At 40.7% G+C, this 22,396-nt stretch overlaps 1 protein-coding gene across 1 annotated transcript in view; it reads left to right on the top strand.

The window, feature by feature from the left end:
- pdlim4 (PDZ and LIM domain 4) overlaps positions 1-18,956 on the top strand; it is a 44,552-nt gene extending 25,596 nt beyond the window's left edge. The window contains exons 4-7 of the mRNA XM_079247136.1: positions 4,573-4,841; positions 6,313-6,470; positions 16,792-16,930; positions 18,469-18,956. Coding sequence (XP_079103262.1) covers positions 4,573-4,841; positions 6,313-6,470; positions 16,792-16,930; positions 18,469-18,673 — 771 coding nt within the window. The 3' untranslated portion in view covers positions 18,674-18,956. The remainder of the gene's footprint in view (positions 1-4,572; positions 4,842-6,312; positions 6,471-16,791; positions 16,931-18,468) is intronic.
- Positions 18,957-22,396: the final 3,440 nt, after the last annotated feature.

The raw sequence follows: 22,396 nt of genomic DNA, 5'->3' as shown, positions 1-22,396 counted from the left end.
CAAACATGAACATTTTTCCAAAGTAAAAATGTATATTTTACAAAAACTAACTTGTAGGGGTTTTATCTTTTTTCAAAAGTTTTTTTTTTTTTTTTAATGCATTATTGCTAATGATAAAATAAACCAGGTGTTACAGATGTTGGGTTCTGTGTGGCTGTGTATAAATAAATGTATAAAAATAGATCCACAGATATACTTAACTATTGGTTCCCATCTAAAAAAAGTTTAATTTTTTCTCAGTGGGTTCTTAACATCAGCGTAGAAGTATGATTCATTTTATTTTGGAAACTGGTCAGAATTCATTTTTCACACATTCAAACCCAACATTCTTCTGCTTTAATCCCCCCTCCCCTCCCACAGCACCAGCAGTCCACTTTTGGCCTCTGTCACCTCCTCTGGGCCGTCTGTCTCTGCTTCCAGCGAGACACTCAGTGCCAGGCTCAGGGAACCGTAAAGAGCCGGTTTGTGTTTGGTTAGTGGTGCAGAGCGCCATGTGAAAAGCTTAATTTTGACTGTCCAGAGGGATTAAACCATGCTGCAGAGGAGGAAGTGGTGTGCATGTGTGAGTGTCTTATCATGAGCTTGTATGTGTGTCTGGTGAGGCAAGCAGGCTGAGGTCTCCGTCCTCAGTTAAAGACAGACATATGATTTCAATTAAGGTCCTCCACCTTTTCCTCCCCTCCACAGCCCTTCCTCCCCTCATCTATCTACTACTTTGTGGCCAAATTGAAGTAGTGGACTGAGGCACATCATCTCCCACTCAAACACTTATGAGTTAGCGTAGCTTTTAGTTGGATTGTTGAAATGAGGACCTCCATACATCTCAGTTAAAAATACTTTAAAAAAACAAAAGCATAAAAAGACAAAACAAACAAAAAAAACACAACATAGTGTGTAAGTGCAAGAAAAGGTCAAGTCAAAAACATGCAAAGACAAATTTCCATCTTCCTTCCTCTGAGTACATTCCCTCATACATTGCCAGTCTTCCTGAACCATTAGCCATGCTTGGTTACCACTAAAGAGCAGATCAGTGAAAGTGGAAGGCTTCCTGGATTTATGAGTTATAGACAATGCTGCTTCTCATAAATTGTTACTACTATTGGCTTTTTTCCCAACCTCTTTCTTAGTTTCTTTAGCTTTTCCTCCTCTGAGCTGTCAAAATGCAGAAGAAAATGAAAGTGTATCCATTTTCAAGAGAAAGTCGTGAGAACATAGATGACCTCACAGGCAGCGTGTTTCAGCAGTATTGTTACGCTGACTTGATTTTAGCTGCTCTTGTTAATTTTCAGCTGTTTTGACCATATTTGGATACTTTAGGTGAGCATGTTTTTGCTTTCATTATGGTGACTGTCACTTTAGCACAAAAATCCCCATTAAACCTGTACTCAGTCCAGTCTTGAAATGGAAAAATAAATCTTTCTAACGAGGCAGTCGGCTCGCAGCTGATTAGTGTAATTTAAAGAAAGTGAACGGCTGCACTGTTGCAGCGACTTGAAAGCCCTTACAGGTCCTGAATGTTACCAAACTGGCATTTTTATAAGGTGAGCACCAGATGTGCTGCCTTATAAATCTACCATCTATTTAAAGCAAATGTCTGTGGAACAGACATGCACAGCCAGAGAGGAAAGGCTGTTGGGAGGGGGCAAAAGGAAGGTTTTGGAAGGGGGGGGTTGAGTTCACTCAAAACAGATGAAGTCAGAGCATCTCAGACAGGTGAATGAGGGTGAAAGTTGGTGAAGACCTCCACGTACGTGCTTCTGACTACACCAAAGTCTCTTTTCTTTTTAAGGTCTTTGCCATTTTTATGTATGTACTGTTTATGGATCAGGGCAGTGGAGATATAAATGATGGTTCTCTTTGTTGTTTGTGACCTACTGAACTTCTTTTTTTTTTTTTCTTTCTTAAACATAAATCATGTGTCATTGGAATACTATTGGTCAGGTAGTGGTGGTGGATTACCTGCAGTGTTGCAAAATGTACTCCCTGCATTTCTTTTATTCTTCTGGAGTCAAATTTACAACAACTATTCTCAACAAAACAGTATTGTTTAGGTGGAAGAGTTCATCTGTTTTGCTACCAGCAGATTTATTTGACAGAAGTGAGTCAATCATATATGGACAGATCACTGTCTCTGTTTGTACATTCACAAATGAGTTTGAGAAATGAATTATAGTTTGCATTAATCTCCCCGAAACCGTAAAAGACTGTTTTTTTTATTTTATTTTATTTTTTGTTACTTTTGTTGCATGCACGTTAATATATAAAATAGACAGAGTTGCCCTTAAATGTTTCAGCACCACAGAATTGCTTTTAAATTTAATTAGAAGACAAGACCACCTATTAAACCTCTGCTCTTTTCTTTCACGAGGTCAGAAGGTTAGACGTCAATTTGCTGCTTATATGTGGCAAATTTACGATTAAAGCAACATTTACTTTTATTATTCTTTCCGGATCACTTTCCAGGTTCTTTCTTTTTTAATACTTAAACTTGATATGCTAACCAAGGTTTATCTGACTCTTTCTTGACATGTTTGTATTGATTGGTATCACATTGTAATTAAGAGGTACTATCAATCTGCAGCGGGATTGTGTAACTGAATACCTTGCCACAGATTTTCCTGCAGTAGCTTCCTTTATTCCATGAGCAAAGGCATGAAAGAGCTTGTCTGATGGCGTCAGTTATTTTTCTGATTGTTATCAGAAGATTAAGCTCTTGTCTAAATATGAGAAATGAATGCTAAGAACTACAAAGTCATGCAGAGACGGTAATTTGTTTTCGCAGAACTTCCCCCTCAGTTATGGGTATGTTCTCAGGAAATTAAAAGATCTAAAAGGAATTAGGGGTCAAAATACAACAGCACTTGAAGGCAGCAGACAGGAGGGGAAAAAAAAATCATGTGAAATTAAAGTAGACGATGTTATAAAATGTTCTGAAAGGAGGGGGTTGTTGGGGGAAAAAAGGAGGGATTGTAAGTAATGAGTTGATCATGAAGAATGTTCTGGTGGGCATCACGAAACTAGTGGCAGAGCCAGATTTTTCAGCTGATCCTTGTAAACTTTTATCAGTTTTGCCTAATTTAAATTGAATTTGATTGTAACTTTCTTCCATCTCACCTAAAAACAAAACTATTTTTGCACATATTTATGATTTACAGAACGTGCCGCTTGAAATAAACTGTGGTAAATTCCCACAAAGCCCGCCGTTTATGCAGAGACAGTTAAAGATAACAAGCAGAATCTGGTTGGACCTGTTTTATTCTTTTGCAGGAATCTTGCTTTAAGGTGACTGATAGCATGCCCCCCCACCCCTCTCTTTAACATGAAGGCTTTCTGCCAGCTGTTTCTGACTTCATCCATCTTTACGGTCAGAGGTGTTGGGGGACAGTAGTGGTTTTATATTTCGTTTGTTTTAACAACAGCATGCAGGTCAATGATGGAGCACTTTTTCTAATTTCAAGATGTGGGCTTGCTTGTGTTGAGATGAGTCCAGCACATTGAAAAGTGCTGATTACAGAAGACCTGCGTGTATGTGAGTGTGTGTGTGTGGTCCAGGCGAGGGCTGAGTACAGGATGACATCCAGCAGATCCATCAGCTGAAATGACAGGGGTCCTGCCTAAAGAGGCTGTGAACCTCCACCACCTGTGGCTAAGACACTATAAACTAGCCCAAAACACATGCGCACACACACACACAAACACACACACACAAACACACACACACACACACACCAGTCCAGTGGCTCACAGCTACAACAGTCTGTCTCCTATCCTGCTGTACTGGCTGAACTTGTAAACAAGCTGCTCTATCTCAGCTGAAATGTTTATAGTCTGAACCAATGATAATGTGCAGTCCTGCTCAGTCATTGAAAACTATTGGCTATGTCTGAAATTCAAAGCCCTTAAACACTATCAGAAGTGGTGACATCAGCGAAAGCGTTGCAATAAAACTTTATCTGTGCAGTTCAATCTCAGAGACAGCTGAGCCAGGCTGCCGGGGAGCGTTATCTCTGCAGTGCGCTGATGGTTGCAGTAAACACAAAGCAGCTCCATGATGTCACTGTAGTGTTTGTGCAAATGCATGAATAGGGCGTTGACCCCAGCATAAACACACTTACTTACTGATCATACAGGAGAATAATAGATGAGTTTAATGAATATATCCTGCAGATTTTAACATACAGCTTGTCTGATAAGCTGGAAGTATCTGAGCTCTGTCAGTGTCTATGAACCTCTCTGTTCAAAGTATGAGCCAGGTAAGAAAAGTCAATGTTTAGCCCACACAAGTTCATTTGTTTCGACAGAAACATCTGGAGGAAATCTAATGTAAGCTCTTTCTTGATAAGCCCTGTTATTAAAGAGGGGAAAGCAGGAATGAGCCTCATTCTTTCTGCCTCACCACCATGCTTGTTTACTCACTCCTGCTCTTATTCTTACTGAGCCTAAACCCAGCAGTCCGTACCAGCTGCAGCAGATCCACGACCCTCTGATTCTTCCCCCCTCACCAACTACATGGAGACATTTTTAACTTCAAGTCAGATTTACCTTCAAACTTGTCTTTTTTTCTTTTCGTAGAACTTTCGCCCCATCACCAGCGGGTACAGCAGTACCAGCCGTAAACCTTCCTACACCCCTGAACCCCAGCCCCCTCAGGCTCCTCAGCCCACTTACCTGAATAACGGACACTCCAGACCCAACAATGGCCATAGCTACGGATACGGGAATGGGACTGGGCATCATGCTCAGTACAACAACCCAGCAGGGCTTTATGGCCACAATGGCAGCAACGGAGACAGATCTCTGCCAAGCAAGATGGGGGGTCTCAGCCTCAGCGCCACACACAGGTGAGATGATGAAAGCACATGTTTTACAGGATAAATTTAAATTTACATAACCTATACTTGTAAGAATGTTGGATTTGTAAGGAATATCTACTTTCTTTTACCCACCAAAAGACTTTCACCGACTCCAAAAAACACAGGACTGATGTTTATGGCTTCTCCTCGGAGCTGCCACTGTGACAAAAAGCTCCTGTTTGTTATGTTCCTCCCCGTATAAAACTCACCTTTTTTCATTGTGAACCTGGGAAAACAGACTACAGCGAACTTCACGCTGAAGCTTTTAGCTCTAGAGACTGCTGAGGCTTTCCGACTTGCAGAATATCTCTCCGTGAGTTTTCCCAGATCAGCCTCATTGCGCACCAATGCTGTGAGGAAATTACACAAGCAAATAGTAGTACGTCTCCTGTGACCATGGAAGTTCTGAAATCCATCAAACGCTCTGTTCTTAAAACCTCACCAGGTATGATTTTATTTCAAAACAGAACAGCAGTATATCACACTTTGCAGATGTCGGTGTGCGTACATGTACTTACTCCTAAGAGGACGCTTTTAACAGATGCAGACACACACATACACTTTGGATGCCTCTTGACACACCTGAACAGATAGCCGTGCAGACTGGAAAAGTCATTTGTTTTTGTACGTCCCCTCCAGTGGGCAGTAAATGTGTGTGCCGATTTTCTCGGTGAACATCCTCTCCGGCATTCCCAGAGTTCCTCTGGACTAGACCGTTAATCCTTACTAGGTCTGGAAGCATGCACAAAAACATTGTTAAAACACCATTTTAACGCTTTCCATAGCCTGCTGTCACTCATTTTTCTCTCACAAACTCACTACTGCTACTTCTCACTGTCTCACACTCAGCTGCACTTCTACTGTAATAATAGCAGGCTTTTTCATACACACACACACACATACCCTGGAGTCTGGAGACAAATGTGCTGTTAAGTGCGTCTGGATTTGCACGTATCTGTCAGCAGCTCCACTCGTCATCTTCCCAAAGTTTGAAAGTTTAAACGTGTCAAGTGAAAGGGGGAAGCTTCCAATAAGGCCTGGGAGTGATGTGATGGATGGATGAGCTTGTAGAGTCACAGTGCAAAGCAGGTCTGATGAAGACTTGTGGAATTGCATGTATACACCTCCGTTCCCCTTCTTCATATTCATCCCTTCTTTTCAGCAGTCCATCTGATGTGCTCTGCATGCTGTTTATGGAAGGAAAATATGATAGTTTTTCTTTTTATTACTATTCTTAGGTTTTTTCCATTCTTCTCTTTATCACAAACCTGAATGATGCCTGATAAAAAGTTGTAAAAACAGTGGGTCTGAAAACACAGTAACAAATCAAAATTCATGACATTGAAAACAAATGTTCATTAATAAAGAGATTTAAAGTTATTTGTCTCTTCTCCCCGTGTCATCATCTGTCAGACTTATCTGCAGTAACGCTGACTCTGTCCTCCTTTGTGCTCTTCAGCCCAGAACCTCCCCCACAGTCCCCCGTGGGCCGTAATGGTTTCGACCTACAGTCGGATGTGTACAAGATGCTGCAGGACTACGAGGAGCCGGTCTCTGAGCCCAAACAGTCTGGCTCCTTCAAGTACCTGCAGGAGATCCTGGAGGCTGAGGATGGAGGTGGGCATTTATACCATAAATGTAGTCCATGTTTCGCTCGAATAACTGATAGGATGATAAATGAAACGGCTGCAAAGGCACATGTGGTTTATAATCCTGGAAATGATTTGTTACCTTGATGTTTTCTTAATTTATTGTTTCATAAAAACAAGTCAGAAAATAGTGCAAGTTGTGGTGGTTAGAGAGATGTGCTTGAAGGAGAAACTTCGCCACTGGACTCTTGAATATGCTCGTGTGCATGTTCATGTAAACAGTTGAGATTTCAGGGTAAATATTTCTTCCTATGCAGATAAAGCTTGTGATTCCTGCTTGTGCAGTCTTGTCTCTGACTGTTACGAGCCCCACTGTCTTACTAGCATAGTTTTCCTTTTATAGAAAAACAGAGTTAAGGTTCAAGGGACGGAAAGGAAGAGAATAAGACGGAGAGAAAAACTGAGACAAAAGGAAGCAGAAGAAAGATGAAGTGCTTTAAAATGGCTTGCGCACAGATGAGCAGGCAGGGGAGGGAAGTTTTGGTAAGGCAATTTACTGCAAAAACAGCTTCACAAAGACAATAAAGTCAGAAATATGGCTTTCCTGTCTGACCACTTGGCATTCCAGCATTTGAAGAGAAGTCATGTGATGCTGACAGCAGCAGAGGAAGGCTAATCCCTGGAACCTTCTCTTCAAGTTTCCTTGTTTTTGCTCTCCAAGCAGGGTAAAAGTTTACAGAGAAGAAATATGAGGAAAGTGACGAGTTGCACAAATTATGAAGGATTCAGGTTTAAATGTTAAAGCCTGTATATTACAAAATTTACTCCGTCATCCCAAAGATTCATTTCACAATATTTTGGTATTATTTGCTCATTGTAAAATTTTATTCGTATCAAATTAGGTAAATGTGGAAAAACAGGAGCATGTATATGGAATAATCCAGAAGAACACTATTCCAACTTTCCTCCTCTTTGTGCATGTGGTCCTGTGATTATGGAGCTGCGATGGGCTCACTCAGCCCGACCCACATGCTTGCAACGGCTCAACATTCGCTTATCATGTTGACTTTTTTTGGAACTGGGGGCAGCGGCTGATGTCTCCTCTTAAAGTTAGATTAGTTCATTTTAAGCTCTTGTCAGCTCTTGTCAAAACCAACTCAAAAGAAACACGGTACAACCAACCCACATGCGAAGATAAATGGAGCAGTTTGAGTTTTCTTGCATTTACCATATCATGAAAAGATTCAAGTGGAATAAGTGTCATTTTATTCTTCTGTTTTTTGGACTTTTTCCCCTGAACCATTATGATTGGTTATCTTGTTTCTGGCTTTTTCTTTGATGTGACAACGGACAAGATAATTCTCTATATGAGGAACAATGCAAAGTGCTCCTGCAGCGACGTCTGGACTACAGCCAAACCACACAACTCCCTCGGTTTATCACTTTTCATAACACTTAAGCAATAAAAGTAGAGGAATAAAAGAAGGAGACAGATGATGTCTGATGGCGGCTGGAGGGAGAAACTGCTGAAACACTGCTGTTGGACTGGAGGGATTAAAAGAGACCTCTGTTGTCTGCCGTCAGTTGTCTTTCAGCTCAGGAGACTGACGGATCGATTGACACGTTAAGCCCTTGATGAGACAAAGAGACACCTCAAGTTTACATCGGGATCATTTTAAAAGCAACGTGTGTCTTTGTTGGTGTCATTTAATCTGCGTGAGAATGAGAGATCTGTTGGGGGGGGGGGCGTTGCACGACTTTGCTGTTGTTTTTAAATGGCTCCATGAAGAGGCAACAAGTCAAATTGACAGCTGAAAGTGTTTGACATCTAGGTTTGAGTCAGATCATCATTCTTTTGAATGTGTGCTTCATGGCAAGGCTTTTAAATCTGTGTGGTTAGTGCCTGTTTGAAGGTGAAAGCCCTGCGGAGGCCATGTTGACTTTCAGGGGCTTTTAAAGTTAAAGCAAACAAGAGTGTCAGCTTACCCAGAATTCCACAGGCTCTGCAACAACTTGATAGCAATGTGGATGAAATAAAGGTGGAGTGACTGTTAAGATACTGCTTGTAAGAAGGGTTGTTTAAGGCGGTATTGCAGCAATATAACATTTTAACACTGAACGTTTTCACACAAGAGATTCATAAAAACATGAGCCAACAGCAACGCTTGGAGGTATAGAAATGAAGAATGGATCCCAAATCTGTCGGGAGACCAAAGGAGCTTGTTGCACGTACTTCAAGCTGACTGGTTAGCCATAAATGTCATGCAGAGAAAGTGAAAACTGATCCCAGTAATTTGCATATTTTCCAGAAAAGAGCATCAAACACAAGTGTTTTAGAGATTACCAAAATAAATACTTGAAAATGACCATTTATAGGTAAAATAAAAGACTTAAAATTGCTCTGTTGCAAACTATACTATAGTTTTCCTCCTTTATGTTTTTTGTTAAATCGGCTGGAAAAAGAAATGAGCTCAACATGAGTTATATTTTAAAACTACTTGACACTGCACCACCTTCGCCAACCCTGTGCAGTGTATTCTTTTTCATAGAACACCTCTGTAAATGAAGACATCCATCAGCAGAGGGTTGTTTGTTCTCGCAGTTTAATGGATTTACCCCCAAGTAAACATAACTCAGAAAGGAGGAGTGATGCTGATAATTACCACATCAGTTATGTTCCTGTTGTAAAACACTGTCATCCTGAAGGAGAAATTCCCAGAAAAATGAGGAGGAGACTGCAGGGAGCAAGATGGTGATGAAAGGACGTGAGATTAAAGCTGTAACGACATTTCTAGTTCAGTGGGGGTAAAATGTGTCGTCTTGAGTGGTGGAAAGCTTCAGCCGTTCACTGTCTGCTCGAGGCTTTTTTAGAATAAACATATGAACCAGAACTATTCGTCTTAATAGATCTTATCCTGTCTCTTCGTTTACTTGATGGATTATTATTGGCAAAGCCTTCAAGTCCTAACTTATAGAAATATGAGTCGAACGAAAGCAGAGTAAATCTCAACTTGAAGCTGTGAAATATGATGATGATTGTTGAACTTCAGTGAGTCAACTCTCAGTTAACAACCATCATTGGTCAAAATCCAGCTGCATACTGAGCTGTTTACTAGAACTGGACATTAATCATATATAATCACTGTGCAAACTAAAATAAACAGCAAGTCTCTTGATAAATCTTAAGATACTTCCTGAACTTGCAGTCAGTTCTAATCATGTTTATGGCTTTTTTTGTAGACTTCTTCCACCCTCTGATGTTTGCCCTAACCCTAGAAACACTAAGGTTGGGTGATTTTCACCCATGCTACATTGATTTTCACTCACAACTCATGCTACATTAGTGTTCCAGGGTTCTTTCTTTAGCAAAGAAAAAAAAAAAAAAAAAAAGTGATCATATAACCAGTTTCTACCTCAAGCCCCCTAAAATCATCTTCAGCCCATTTGACTTGTAGCCGCAGCAGCTTCTTTAACCTTTAACCTTTCCTCTCATGTTGTTGTTGCTGGTCTTACTCTCACACAGCTGTGTTTCATGTTGGGATTTATTCTCACATTCACTTTGCGGTGGTCAGTCCATGTGTCCATGATGTGTCCTGCTCTCTTTAACTAGGTGAAACCGATGAATCCCGACATCTTGTAATATGGCCATGTCCTTCAGGGAAGCTGGAGTAACCTGCTCATTCAGTATATTCATCTGCTCTCTATCTGTGGGTGAATAATGTAGCTGAACCTAGACCTAGAACTGCACTGCCCTCTCGAGCTTGTAGAGCAGACACGAGGCCTGTTGACCGCATCACTCCATGTGCCTTTCTTCTTACCCTGATGCTCCCATCATGATGGAAAAGGGTGACCACAGAGCAGTTCAGTCCTCCTCCTTTGAGTTCTCTTTGCATTGTGTGCATGGAAATGCTGTTAGTTTCATTATTAAACAAATCCCTCAGTTCTACTGGGGTTTTTCTTTCGATTTAATTTCACCAATTGTTGTAAGTGATCACCAGTCACCATCCTTCAGGGGTTTTTTTCCAACCACATTTCTTCCTGGAAACTGATAGGTCTCCCTTATCCTTCAAGTTTTTAATAATATGTTGGACAGTTCCTAACCCAATTTTAGTCTTTTCGGCAGCTCCTTAGATGTTTTCTTGGCTTGATGCCTGCCAATGATTTGACCCGTCTTAAACAGACCAATTTCTTTTCCACAACCACGGGATGTCTTTCCATATGGTTTTAAAGAAATAAGAAGCTACTTAATGCATTGGTTAGGGTTAAGTAACTTGTTGCCAGCTTAAAGATAATTACCCATGCAGAAATTATCCAATAGGAGGCTTGCACCTTGTTGCTTAGTTGCAGATGGTGGCTTTGTTTTAGGGCAGGCAGTGTAAAATACTCTGGTGGAGATGTGTACAAACACACAAACAGCACTTTTTGGATTGTTTGTTTCTTTTTTAAGTTTTTTTTTTTTATATATGGTCTGTACAGCTAGTAAACAATACACAATTATACCAATGAAAGACATTCGTAAGTCAACTTTCTTCTCGGATAGAAAGCCACATAAGCGTTTTGCATTAAATGTGTTCCTTCAGTGTATCAGTAGGTGGTAGGGACATTTATCCTACAAATAAACCTAATGCCTCATCTTAAACCCAGCATGGATAAGTCACATGATAACTGTTACTGAGGGATAAAGAGTGCTTTGAGGCAGATCCCAGAAACAAGGTAATTATACTGCGTAGTGGCAGTCGTTGTTGGCCTGATTATCCTCGGCTGGCACACCATTCAATTCAATTCAACTTTATTTATATAGCGTCAAATCACGGCAATGCCATCTCAAGACGCTTTACAGACAGGGAAGAAAACATAATGAAGGCCAATTCATAACAGCCTATATAAGGAAACCAACAGATTGAGTTGAGTCCAACTCAATCTCCCATCCTGAGCAAGCACACTGGCAACAGTGGGAAGGAAAAAAACTCCCTTTTAACAGGAAGGAAACCTCCGGCAGAACCCGGCTCAGGACAGGCAGCCATCTGCCTCTGCTGTGTGGGGGGAAGAGGACAGAAAGACAACAGACAACAGGAACTGCTACTCCCGGCCAGGGAGACCTGCTGAGACAGGAGACATACATGTTAATGATGCAACACTGTTATGGGGGGGGGTAAAAGAAAGAGATAAAGAGAAAAAGAAAGAAGCTCAGTGTATCAGGAAATGTCCCTCAGCAGTCTAAACCTATAGCAGCATAACTAAGGGATGCTAACCATCCCTAGCTATAGGACTTATCAAAAAGATAAGTCTTCAGCCTAGTCTTAAAGGTGGGGAGGGTGTCTGCTTCCCTAACACTAACTGGGAGCTTATTCCATAAGAGAGGGGCCTGATAACCAAAGGCTCTGCCTCCTGCTCGGCTCTTTGAGACTCTAGGAACCACAAGTAAGCCTGCAGTCTGCGAACGAAGTACTCTACTTGGTATGTAAGGAACAATGAGGTCTTTGATATATAGTGGTGCCTGGTTGTGGAGGGCTTTATATGTAAGGAGAAGGATTTTAAATTCTATTCTAGATTCAACAGGCAGCCAATGAAGAGAGGCTAAAACTGGAGAAATATGATCTCTCATGCTGGTTCTGGTCAGGACTCTTGCTGCAGAATTCTGGATCAGCTGAAGGCTTTTCAAGGCATATTTAGGACAGCCCAGTAATAGAGAGTTACAGTAATCTAGTCTCGAAGTAACAAAAGCGTGAACCAGTTTTTCTGCATCACTCTGAGACAGAATGTCCCTAATTTTGGCTATATTACGTAAATGAAAGAAGGCTGTTTTAGTAACCTGCTTAATATGTGGGCCAAAGGACAGGTCAGGGTCAAATATTACTCCAAGGTTTCTCACTGTAGCACTGGAAGCTAAAGTAATGCCATCCAGGTTCATTACAAAACCGGAAAATTTAGCTCTGAGTTTTTCAGATCCAAAGAGAATTACTTCAGTCTTATCTGAGTTTAAGAGGAGAAAATTTCTAGACATCCAAGTCTTTATGTCTATGAGACAATTTTGTAGCCTATTGGGCTGATTTGTTTCATCTGGTTTAAAGGATAAGTATAGTTGAGTATCATCTGCATAACAATGAAAGTTTATTCCATGCTGTCTAATAATTTTGCCTAAAGGGAGCATATATAGCGTGAAGAGTATTGGTCAAAGTACAGAACCTTGAGGAACTCCATGACTTACTGTAGTTTGGGAGGAGGACTTGTCATTTACATGAACAAACTGAAGTCTATCAGATAAATATGATTTAAACCAGCTTAACGCTGTACCTGTAATTCCAATCACCTGTTCTAGTCTTTGTAACAGAATGTTATGATCGACTGTATCAAATGCAGCACTAAGATCAAGCAAGATAAGTACGGACACAAGTACCTTGTCTGAGGCCATAAGAAGGTCATTAGTAACTTTCACCAATGCTGTCTCAGTACTATGATGAGCTCTAAATCCTGACTGAAACTCCTTGCATAAATTATTTCTGCTCAGGTGGGCATGTAGCTGAGCTGAAACTATTTTCTCCAGAATTTTGGACATAAACGGGAGGTTAGATATAGGTCTATAATTTGCTGTCACCTCTGGATCCAGAGATTGCTTTTTAAGTAAAGGCTTGATTACAGCAGTTTTAAATGATTGTGGTACATATCCTGTCACTAAAGACATATTGATAAGATTTAGTAGTGATGTATTAATTAAAGGGAAAATGTCCTTAAAGAGGCTCGTTGGGAGAGGGTCTAAGATACAGGTGGATGGTTTAGATGAAGCTATTATTTTAGTTAATTCAGAGGGTTGGACAGGACAGAAACTATTTATACACAAGTCAGATCCTGGTTCTAAGGATGCTTCGGAGACCACAACAGGCTCAACATTATAGGTAGAAGGAAGAGTATTGTGAATTTGATCTCTAATAGTGTCAATTTTATTCCTGAAAAAATACATGAAATCATCACAGCTAAGTGAGAAAGGAATACATGGCTCCACAGCGCTCCGGCTCCTAGTAAGCCTAGCTACAGTGCTGAAAAGAAACCGAGGGTTGTTTTTGTTTTCCTCTATCAATGATGAATAATAAGCTGTTCTTGCCGTACGTAAGGCTTTTTTGTATACAATTAAACTTTCTTTCCAGGTTAAGCGACACTCCTCTGGTCCTGATGGTCGCCATTTGTTTTCCAAACGCCTTGACGCCTGTTTTAGAGCTCGAAGCTGGGAATTAAACCAGGGAGCCTTCATAATCTTACCTAATTTCTTCTTCTTTAGGGGAGCAACATTATCCAAGGTTGTACGCATTGAAGCTGTTATAGTATCAGCATGTTGATCAATCTGAGCAGGAGTAAGGCTTAAAGGGGGACTCTCAGTCATGCTAACACATGGTAGATGTGAAAAAATTGATTCAATTGATTGTTTAAATTTTGTAATATTATTGTCTGATAAACATCTACTATAGTAGAATTTATTTTTGGTCAGTGAGTAATCAAATAAAGTGAATTCAAAGGTTAACAAGAAGTGATCGGACAAGACAGGGTTTTGAGGAAATACTTTGAGCTTATCAGTCTCAATACCATATGTTAGAACAAGATCAAGAGTGTGGCCATGAGAGTGAGTGGCACCATTGACATTTTGTGAAAACCCAATTGAGTTTAGAATAGAGCTAAAGGAAATGTTTAAACTATCATTTTCATCGTCAACATGAATATTAAAATCACCTAGTACAATGACCTTATCAGTAGTCAGCACTAACTCAGACAAGAGATCAGAGAATTCGGTCAGAAACTCGGAGTAAGGTCCAGGTGGGCGATACACTAATGCTAAAAGGAGCGGTTTCTCTGAATTCCATTTTGGATGAGATAAATTTAATGTCAGGAATTCAAAGGATTTATAGTTAGTTTTGTGCTTAGGATTAATTAAAAATTCTGACTTAAAAATAGCTGCAACACCTCCTCCTCTGCCTGTAGTTCTAGGAATGTGAAAGTTTAAATAGTTAGCTGGCGTAGCTTCATTAATACTAACATAATCCTCTTGCTGTAACCAGGTTTCCGTAAGACAGAATAAATCAATGTGGTGATCACCTATCAAGTCATTGACTAATAAAGACTTATTTGGGAGGGATCTAATATTCAGTAGGCCACACTTTATTGTCTTATTTTCAGATTTTATTAGATCCATTGTTTTTATTTTTATGAGGTTTTCACGATTAACCCCAGAAGTGTTTTTGTGTTGTTTAATTCTTACTGCTGGGAAGTTGTATAAGGTCGGAATGGGGTTTTGGGTGGGCGGCGGCAGGTGGGAAGCTGCAGAAAAGTGTGTAGGACTACAATTCTGCCTCCTGGTCCCAACCCTGAGTTGTCAATTTAGCTGACTAATAAAAGAGTCCATATTGCTAGATAAGAGAGCAGCTCCATCCAACGTGGGATGGATGCCATCTCTCCTAATAAGACCAGGCTTTCCCCAAAAAGCGCTCAAATTATCTATAAAACCCACGTTGTTATCGGGACACCACCTAGACAACCAGCGGTTGAAGGATGACATGCGGCTAAACATGTCATCGCTGATTAAATTTGGCAAGGGACCAGAGAAAACTACGGAGTCCGACATGCTCTTGGCAAAGTTACACACCGAAGCAACATTAATTTTAGTGACCTCCACCATCAGTGAAGGCAGATCATAGACTGCAGTTTGCAGCTGTGCAAAGTGCAGATGTGATCTGGTCTGCTGCTCTTGGAGCAGCTGGACTCCCTCTGACATCCGACATTAAGTTTGCTACTCTCATACCTTCCTGTCAGGCAAAACTAAACACTTCATCCTCCAAGCTGATAGCTCCCGATAAACCATGGGAAAGCTGGTACCTGTGTCTACCACCACCATGATCATTGCCATCCATCACTCAGGTGTCATTGTGGAAGTCAGCAGAGATCTGTAACATGCGTATTTGAAGTTAATAGAAACAGAAAGAAGATGCATCCAGTTTCTGTTGCCAGTCAGAAAAAGGTGATGACGAATCACTGTGTCGTTCACACTCAACCAACGATTGTAGCATTGCAGTGTGATGGTTCAGTCTTGGACTCGGTGGGCATGGGACGTCTTCCCCGCCTGGTGCCCTGCCAGGTTGACTGATGAATTCCTACGAGGAAATGTCTCTACAGAATTTGACACTTGAATGGAACATGCAGGGAGATGGCAGAGACATCCAGGAGTCGTGAAGAGGACGAGGTGTTGGAGAGACAAAGAAAGAGCCCAGTTTGACACAGAAGCTTCTCATAGACCTGAGACTGTACCCCAAAGAAGGGAGTTAAAAAACACACACACTGTGGTCGCAGATTACTGAAAAAAGGATTTGTAGTGTTTTAAAAATGTTTACTTTATATTCATGAGTATAGGGAAAAAAAAAACAAGTAATGACTGTGAATCCAGAGTCGGATGATACTGGAAAATTACAAATACCTCAAGCTAACCTTCCAACTGAATACAGAGTTGTCCCGTTATTCCTCCAGGCGCGCATGCAACAACTACAACAACATTCATTCATTTTCCGAACCGCTTATTCCAATTTAGGGTCGCGGGGAAGCTGGAGCCTATCCCAGCCGGCTTTGGGCGACAGGCAGGGTACACCCTGGACAGCTCGCCAGTCCATCGCAGGGTTAACCTATCATGCATGTGTTTGGATGGTGGGAGGAAGCCGGAGTACCCGGAGAGAACCCACGCATACACAGGGAGAACATGCAAACTCCACACAGAAAGGCCACTGACCAAACCAGCCAAGGATCGAACCAGTGACCTTCTTGCTGTGAGGCCACAGTGCTAACCACTGCGCCACCGTGCAGCCCAACTACAACAACATCCCATGGAAACCCCTAGATGCCCTTCTGGCACCAAGCTGACCTATATCTGTGGAGAAACTGAGAAAGAGGGAAGAAAAAAAACTTGGCAGGTAGCAGAAATGTGTGCAGAACATTAATCCATCTTGTGTCACATTGAAGCCTTTTTTTCTCTAACCTGACTGCCACATTGGGAAAGCGTTCAGGTCTGACTCCCTGGAACTCAGGGGAATTTCCTCCAAACACATTGCACATTCCCATGAAGCTGCAAGTTTTTTTTCCCTTCAATTACTACATTTATTCACCCTTGAATTCAAAATAGGGGAAAAAAAAGGGCCTATAAAGTAAACAGTTACCTGAAGCCTCCAGAAAACGTGCTCATGTAAGGTTTTTGCCTTTATAGTCTTCAAGTACAGAGCATATTAATAGTCTGCAGGTTTGTTTTTCAGATGTTTGATCTCTTCTTTTGTCCTGTTTCTGAGGTTCTTATGTTTACTCTCTGGTTATATTTCTACTTACAGGTATGTCCCCAACGGAGAGAATGAGAAACTTGAAGTCTCCAGTTAGGTCACCAATCCCAAAGCTGGGAAGCCCCATTCCCAGCCCCATGTTGGGTCTTCAGAAGCTACCGCAGTGCACGCGCTGCTGCAACGGCATTGTGTAAGCATCGCACAGATCACGGTTATCATATTAAGTGAAAACTGACAAGTAAATAGTAGAAGATCAAATTTGGGAAGGACAGAATAAACTCCAGTCGACTTGCAGCAACAGGCTGGTAAATATCAGACAATTAGTTTTAATCATTAATCAAATCCATCTTCCACTCCCTTTCCCATGCACTCAATACATGCAACAGCACACTAACACTTCGGTGTAGAAACCATTCGTATACACACACGCACACACACACACACACACAGACCTTCTGCCAAAGTAACCACAAGCACCGGTAATCCTCCCTCAATAAAAGCAGCTGCAGGTAAGCGGTGATGTCATGAGCTTACTTTAGTTGTTAACAAGTGAACGTTGTGAGGGCTTGTACGGCACAATAAGCCTGTTGTGACCTTGGGAGTCTTTTACGGCCTCTTACGAGCATGCATGGAGCTCTGTGTCAAGAGTTTATCCAGAAAGTCGTGTGGTTTCATTAGGAAAGTGTTTAAAAGGGGGAAAAAAATAGAAGAAGCCGGATTGTGACTGAATGGGTCGCTGCCCTGGATCCACAGTCCAGAAGGTAAAAGCTTATTGGGAGCAGTGAATGGACAGTTAAAGCCTTTCACAGCTGCTGTTACTGTGGGACTGCGTGAAGTAAAGCACCTCCAGCCGGCAGGAGAAATATGCACCTCTCACTTCCCAGGTGTGACAGTCATGTTCCTTCCAGCCTCAAATTCAGAAAGACTTCTGAAAACTTCCTTTATGTTGGAGATATAACAAGCTGCATTCAAATACCTGCAGGGTGACGGTGGCAGTAAAACATGAAAATTGTTCATTTGCATTGATAATAGAAAGTTGACTAAACAACCGAGTTAGTCATACGCACCTCATCGCCACTTTCCTCCTTTTAAAGTGTTTCACTTCTGTCATGATGCCACTTCCATAAAACCTGCCTGGAGATAATCACACACTTTTAAACCTGCATGATGCAGTTTGCTTATCATTTCAGAGTTTTAAATTGGCTGTTCATGCATTTTCTTTTCCTTCTCTTAATAACACAGCTCTATCGTATTTCTGTTCTCTACATTAAGGCATGTTTGCTTTAGCAGGTAACCATAACATGATAATAAAAAAACATTTAGAAATCATCAATTTTTACTGTTTTACATGTTTTGACAGCACAAACACACACCCAGGGGCATACACACTACATTATATATACTTTCTGGGTTTTGTGTTTACCCTGTAGTTTTCTCCTCACTACAGGCCAGTTTGAGCTTTTCCTACAAGGTTGAACGTAATCTAAAATAAGTGCATGTATGAACAGACTGTATCTACTGCAGGTGCAGCAACTTCACCAGCCACAGAAGCAAACAGACAAAAAAAAAAAAACTTGAGATTTTACACATATTGCAGTGTTTTTCCTTCCTGTTTGTTTTGCCAGTCCAGTAATATTTAAGAATCCAGTATACTTTTTCTTCCTAATCTGCATCAGATTTTATTCCTCGTGTTAATCACCCATCTCAACCCTGTTTCCTTTCATGCAGAGGCACCATCGTAAAGGCGCGGGACAAGCTCTACCATCCTGACTGCTTCATATGTGACGACTGCAGCATCAACCTCAAGCAAAGGGGTTACTTCTTCATCGAGGACAATCTCTACTGTGAGACCCACGCCAAGGCTCGCGTGCAACCTCCAGAGGGCTATGATGTCGTTGCTGTCTACCCCAACTCCAAGGTGGAGTTAGTCTGAGGGGAAGAGACTGACATTAGTGTAATATAACCTAAATATATGGTAGAATGGGGCTACTGAGTGTCTTAGCCAGCACTGATCAGGCTCTGTCAAGTAGGACTGCTGATCTTGGATCATTTTCTCCTTTTGGGAAGGTGGAATGTAATTTCAGTGCTCCCAGATCAGCACTTCCACAGAGACAGACTTGATATATGCTATGTACATAGAGCATTTTGAATTATGTTGACAGATTGAGGCTCATGGCTGATGAGTCTCCCAAAACTCCAAATGCCTTAAAAAAAAAAAAAAAAAAGCTGTGTGTGTGTGTATATATATATATATATACACAGCTTTTTTTTTTTTTTTTTTTTTTTTTAAACAGCTGTGGCAGAAATGCAAACCCTTGTTTATAGAAGCAAAACTTAGGAAAAGTTACTCAAGTTAAATCAAGTTGACTATTTCTCCCCGGCACCATTGCGACCACCTCAATGTAGGAACCGGAGATTACATATAAATACAATAAAATGAGAGTTTGATGACAAAGTCACGCAATATCGTGCATGCAGGGGTGACATTTTACACAGATGGAGAGGCTTTGAAGCTGCTGAGTCATGCACCTGATGGAGAGGGACGTTTCAATTCTTATACGGAATAATAACAAAAATTAGGACTTTTAAAGATGGCTGCATGTATTTCACAGGACACAGAAGTTGTAAAGCGCTACTCCACAGCCTACAACATGTGGGAGTAATACTCACTGAGTTTCAGTTTTTTGGATCCACTACACAGCTCTGATGATGCAGTCACCCTGTGGACAAGACAGAAAGACAGAAATTGGAAGTATGTATATTTTTATTTCCATGTCTATATTGAATTCATATGTCTGGTCACAGCCTAGGCCATTAAGCAGTGAATGAAATATACTTCTACATTTCCTCTGAGACAAGGAGGAGTGTTGGGGGGGGGGGGGTTGGATGTTATTGAGTTGGATGTAATTTCCTTTTCTGAATGAAATGTGTAATTTTGTAGCCATCTGTCTTACTGAAGCCTGAAGAGAGGAGTTCACTTAGTGGAGAGGAAGGATGTTGTTTGTAATTTTAAAAATATTTCTAACAAAACTACTTTTTAAATTTGACATGAGTGATATTTGCAGTAATGATAACCATTTTTTTTTCCTTTTTTATGGATGATGTGTCGCTGTTGGTGTGCCATCTTTCCTATTAGTCTTGTAAATGTGAACATTTTAACATTTCCACAGTTTGCCTTTTGGTTTTGTACATATTTGTTTCATTGATTGCTTTAATCTGTATAACACTTACTTTGCATCTTGTCTTAGACTTTTTTTTGCTGTTGTTGTTTTTTTTTTTTGGCAGGGAGGGGGGGCACAAATAATCACATTTTTTTAACTTATTGTTCTGCCCACACATGGTTTTCTTTCTGGTTTTTCTTATTCGCTGTTTTCCTAGGTTCTAAATAAAATGAGAGATGCATTGCCATGATGTCGTTGTTCACATTCTTTGGTCTGAACTGCAGAATTTCCCAGAAAAATTCCCAAACAACACAAAGCCTCAATTTGTCTTCGTTTTACATCCCAGTCCTACAGGGCATTTTCTCCATACTGCACAGTGCAAGACCACCAGGCTGCAGTCTTTTTGCCTTGTAACCAAATTCCTCCAACATCCTAATCAGAGAGGCTGTAAATCTGATAGTAAAGCTGAGTACGGGTGAGTCTTGTGTTAGAGGAGTTAATCCATTTTGTAAAAGTGGCTGACTCATGCAGAGTTTTGCCCAAGGGAAATCACAATGATTTCCCTTGGGGAAAACGTGAATAAGAAACGAGTCAGGAAGTAAAAGGTGAAATGTGCAGAATATCTTTCAGATAGGATGTGGAAGCATCTCTGGAAGCTTTTGTTTAGTTTTTCTCGCACTTCCTCTCATTATTTACAGAAAGTGGGGTTTACCACCTCCATGTAGAGAAGCCTAACAAGCAGCCTCTTTAAGATCTTCCAGAAAATGTGTGCAGCTTCTGCTTTCCACAGGAACCAGGACTGCAGGAGGTATCATAAACCAGACCATAAATCACAAGTTTCACAATCTGCATTTCCATTGAAATCATCCTTTATCCTTTTGCATAAGAAACACAGTCTGGTTGAAGCGACTTCTTTCCTCCTGACTGATGGGAGGCGGGCTGCTACAATGACTTGCCATCCAAACTTGCTCTTTTTAGATGTCAAAGGTCAATTTTGCAATGATCCCTGCTTTTAATTTACTTAATCTTTACACTTGTTAAAGTTATAGAGTAATAATCTTACACATTGCCCCTTAGAGAGAGAGCTGAGTGGACATTCTTGTTTGGCTGTGGGAATCGGTGCTCAGCTTTCCTCAGTTGTGGAAAACAAAGTATCATAATTTGTCTTCCTGCTCATCTCCAAAGCCTTTTGGGTTTTCAATCTACTGAAGTCCAGTTGTGTTGGCTGAATGCAACAAACTTGGTTTGGAGTAGGATCAACACGGATGGATTCTTAAAAGTACATGCTCTTTGTGCCATCAAGTAGCAGTACAGTGAGTTTACCAAGGTCAGTGCCATTTGCATAACAGCAAATGGATGCTTGCACACAGCTAAACAACTTAAGGTTATGAATATTTGTTACAGTAATCGTTCAGATTTGTTAAACTAATATTTGCAAACAGCTGAAGAGGCAGGAAGCAGATTAAATCCATATGAAGTTTAACAACTTCAACCACAATCTTACTCCTGCTTTCAAACTTACATTTGTTTTGGAGCTTTCTAAAAACAAAAACACAAAATTAAAAAAACAGATCTGACTTTATTTTTCAAAGGACAAAGTGTGCTCACATTCACACAATGTCATTTTTTTTTGTTAACCAAAGATCTTTGAATTTAGCATGGAGTGAGAATGGTCTCACACACATGTAGATTTCAGTAAGAAAGCTCAACGTGCCAAGCTTCATCAGAGCATCCTGACTTAAATGACTTCACATGTAACAAATCAGGCCTAGGAGGAGCAATTAAGTCAAGCCAAGTGCAAGTAAACTTCCTAGTGTGAAATTATTGCTGTCTCAAATAAAAAAACAATGAAGTCTTCACAGACTTACTGAGGCAGACATGGAAACGTTGTGTGCTTCTGCTTCACATTAAATTAACAAGTGATTTATAGATTAAATTAAATAGGAATAATATATTTTATCGATCCCTGAAGGGAAATTAGAAATAATTAACACTCCTTAGGGATTAAGAACCGCGGTTTGCTTGCAGTGTGAAAGCAAACAGATCATCCTTCCAAAGAGAGGAAGTGGAGTGGAACTTGTCAAAGCGTGACATGTCAGATCACTTGCAGCCTCTCCTGCTGCTCATACTGTACAGACTCTTATGAAAAACATATTAGTTTTTATTGTTATTGTTTTAAAGTAAAAACAGAAACTCCAAGACTACATAAATGTATTGTTGCTGCATTGTTCACTCACATTGAGCTCACTCCCAATCAATGAACCAGATTGGGCTGTGAGCATCGGGTGGAGGATTCAAGTCTATCAAACTCTGACCTGTTAGCTAAGAGCTAACCAAGTTAGCCCAGAGCCGACAGGAGCTAACCAGCTACACTGTTAGCCGCAGTGGTCCCTCAAGAAGTGGGTGATATACTCTCAATTTTCCGCCCTTGTTTTAAAAATGGAAAAAAAAGTAGTCCAGAAAAACACTGTTTCAGAAAAAGTGACATGTAAGAC

This window comes from Telmatherina bonti, assembly GCF_933228915.1.
Source record: "Telmatherina bonti genome assembly, chromosome: 10".
Taxonomy (NCBI): domain Eukaryota; kingdom Metazoa; phylum Chordata; class Actinopteri; order Atheriniformes; family Telmatherinidae; genus Telmatherina; species Telmatherina bonti.
This window is presented reverse-complemented; position numbering and strand designations above follow the sequence as displayed.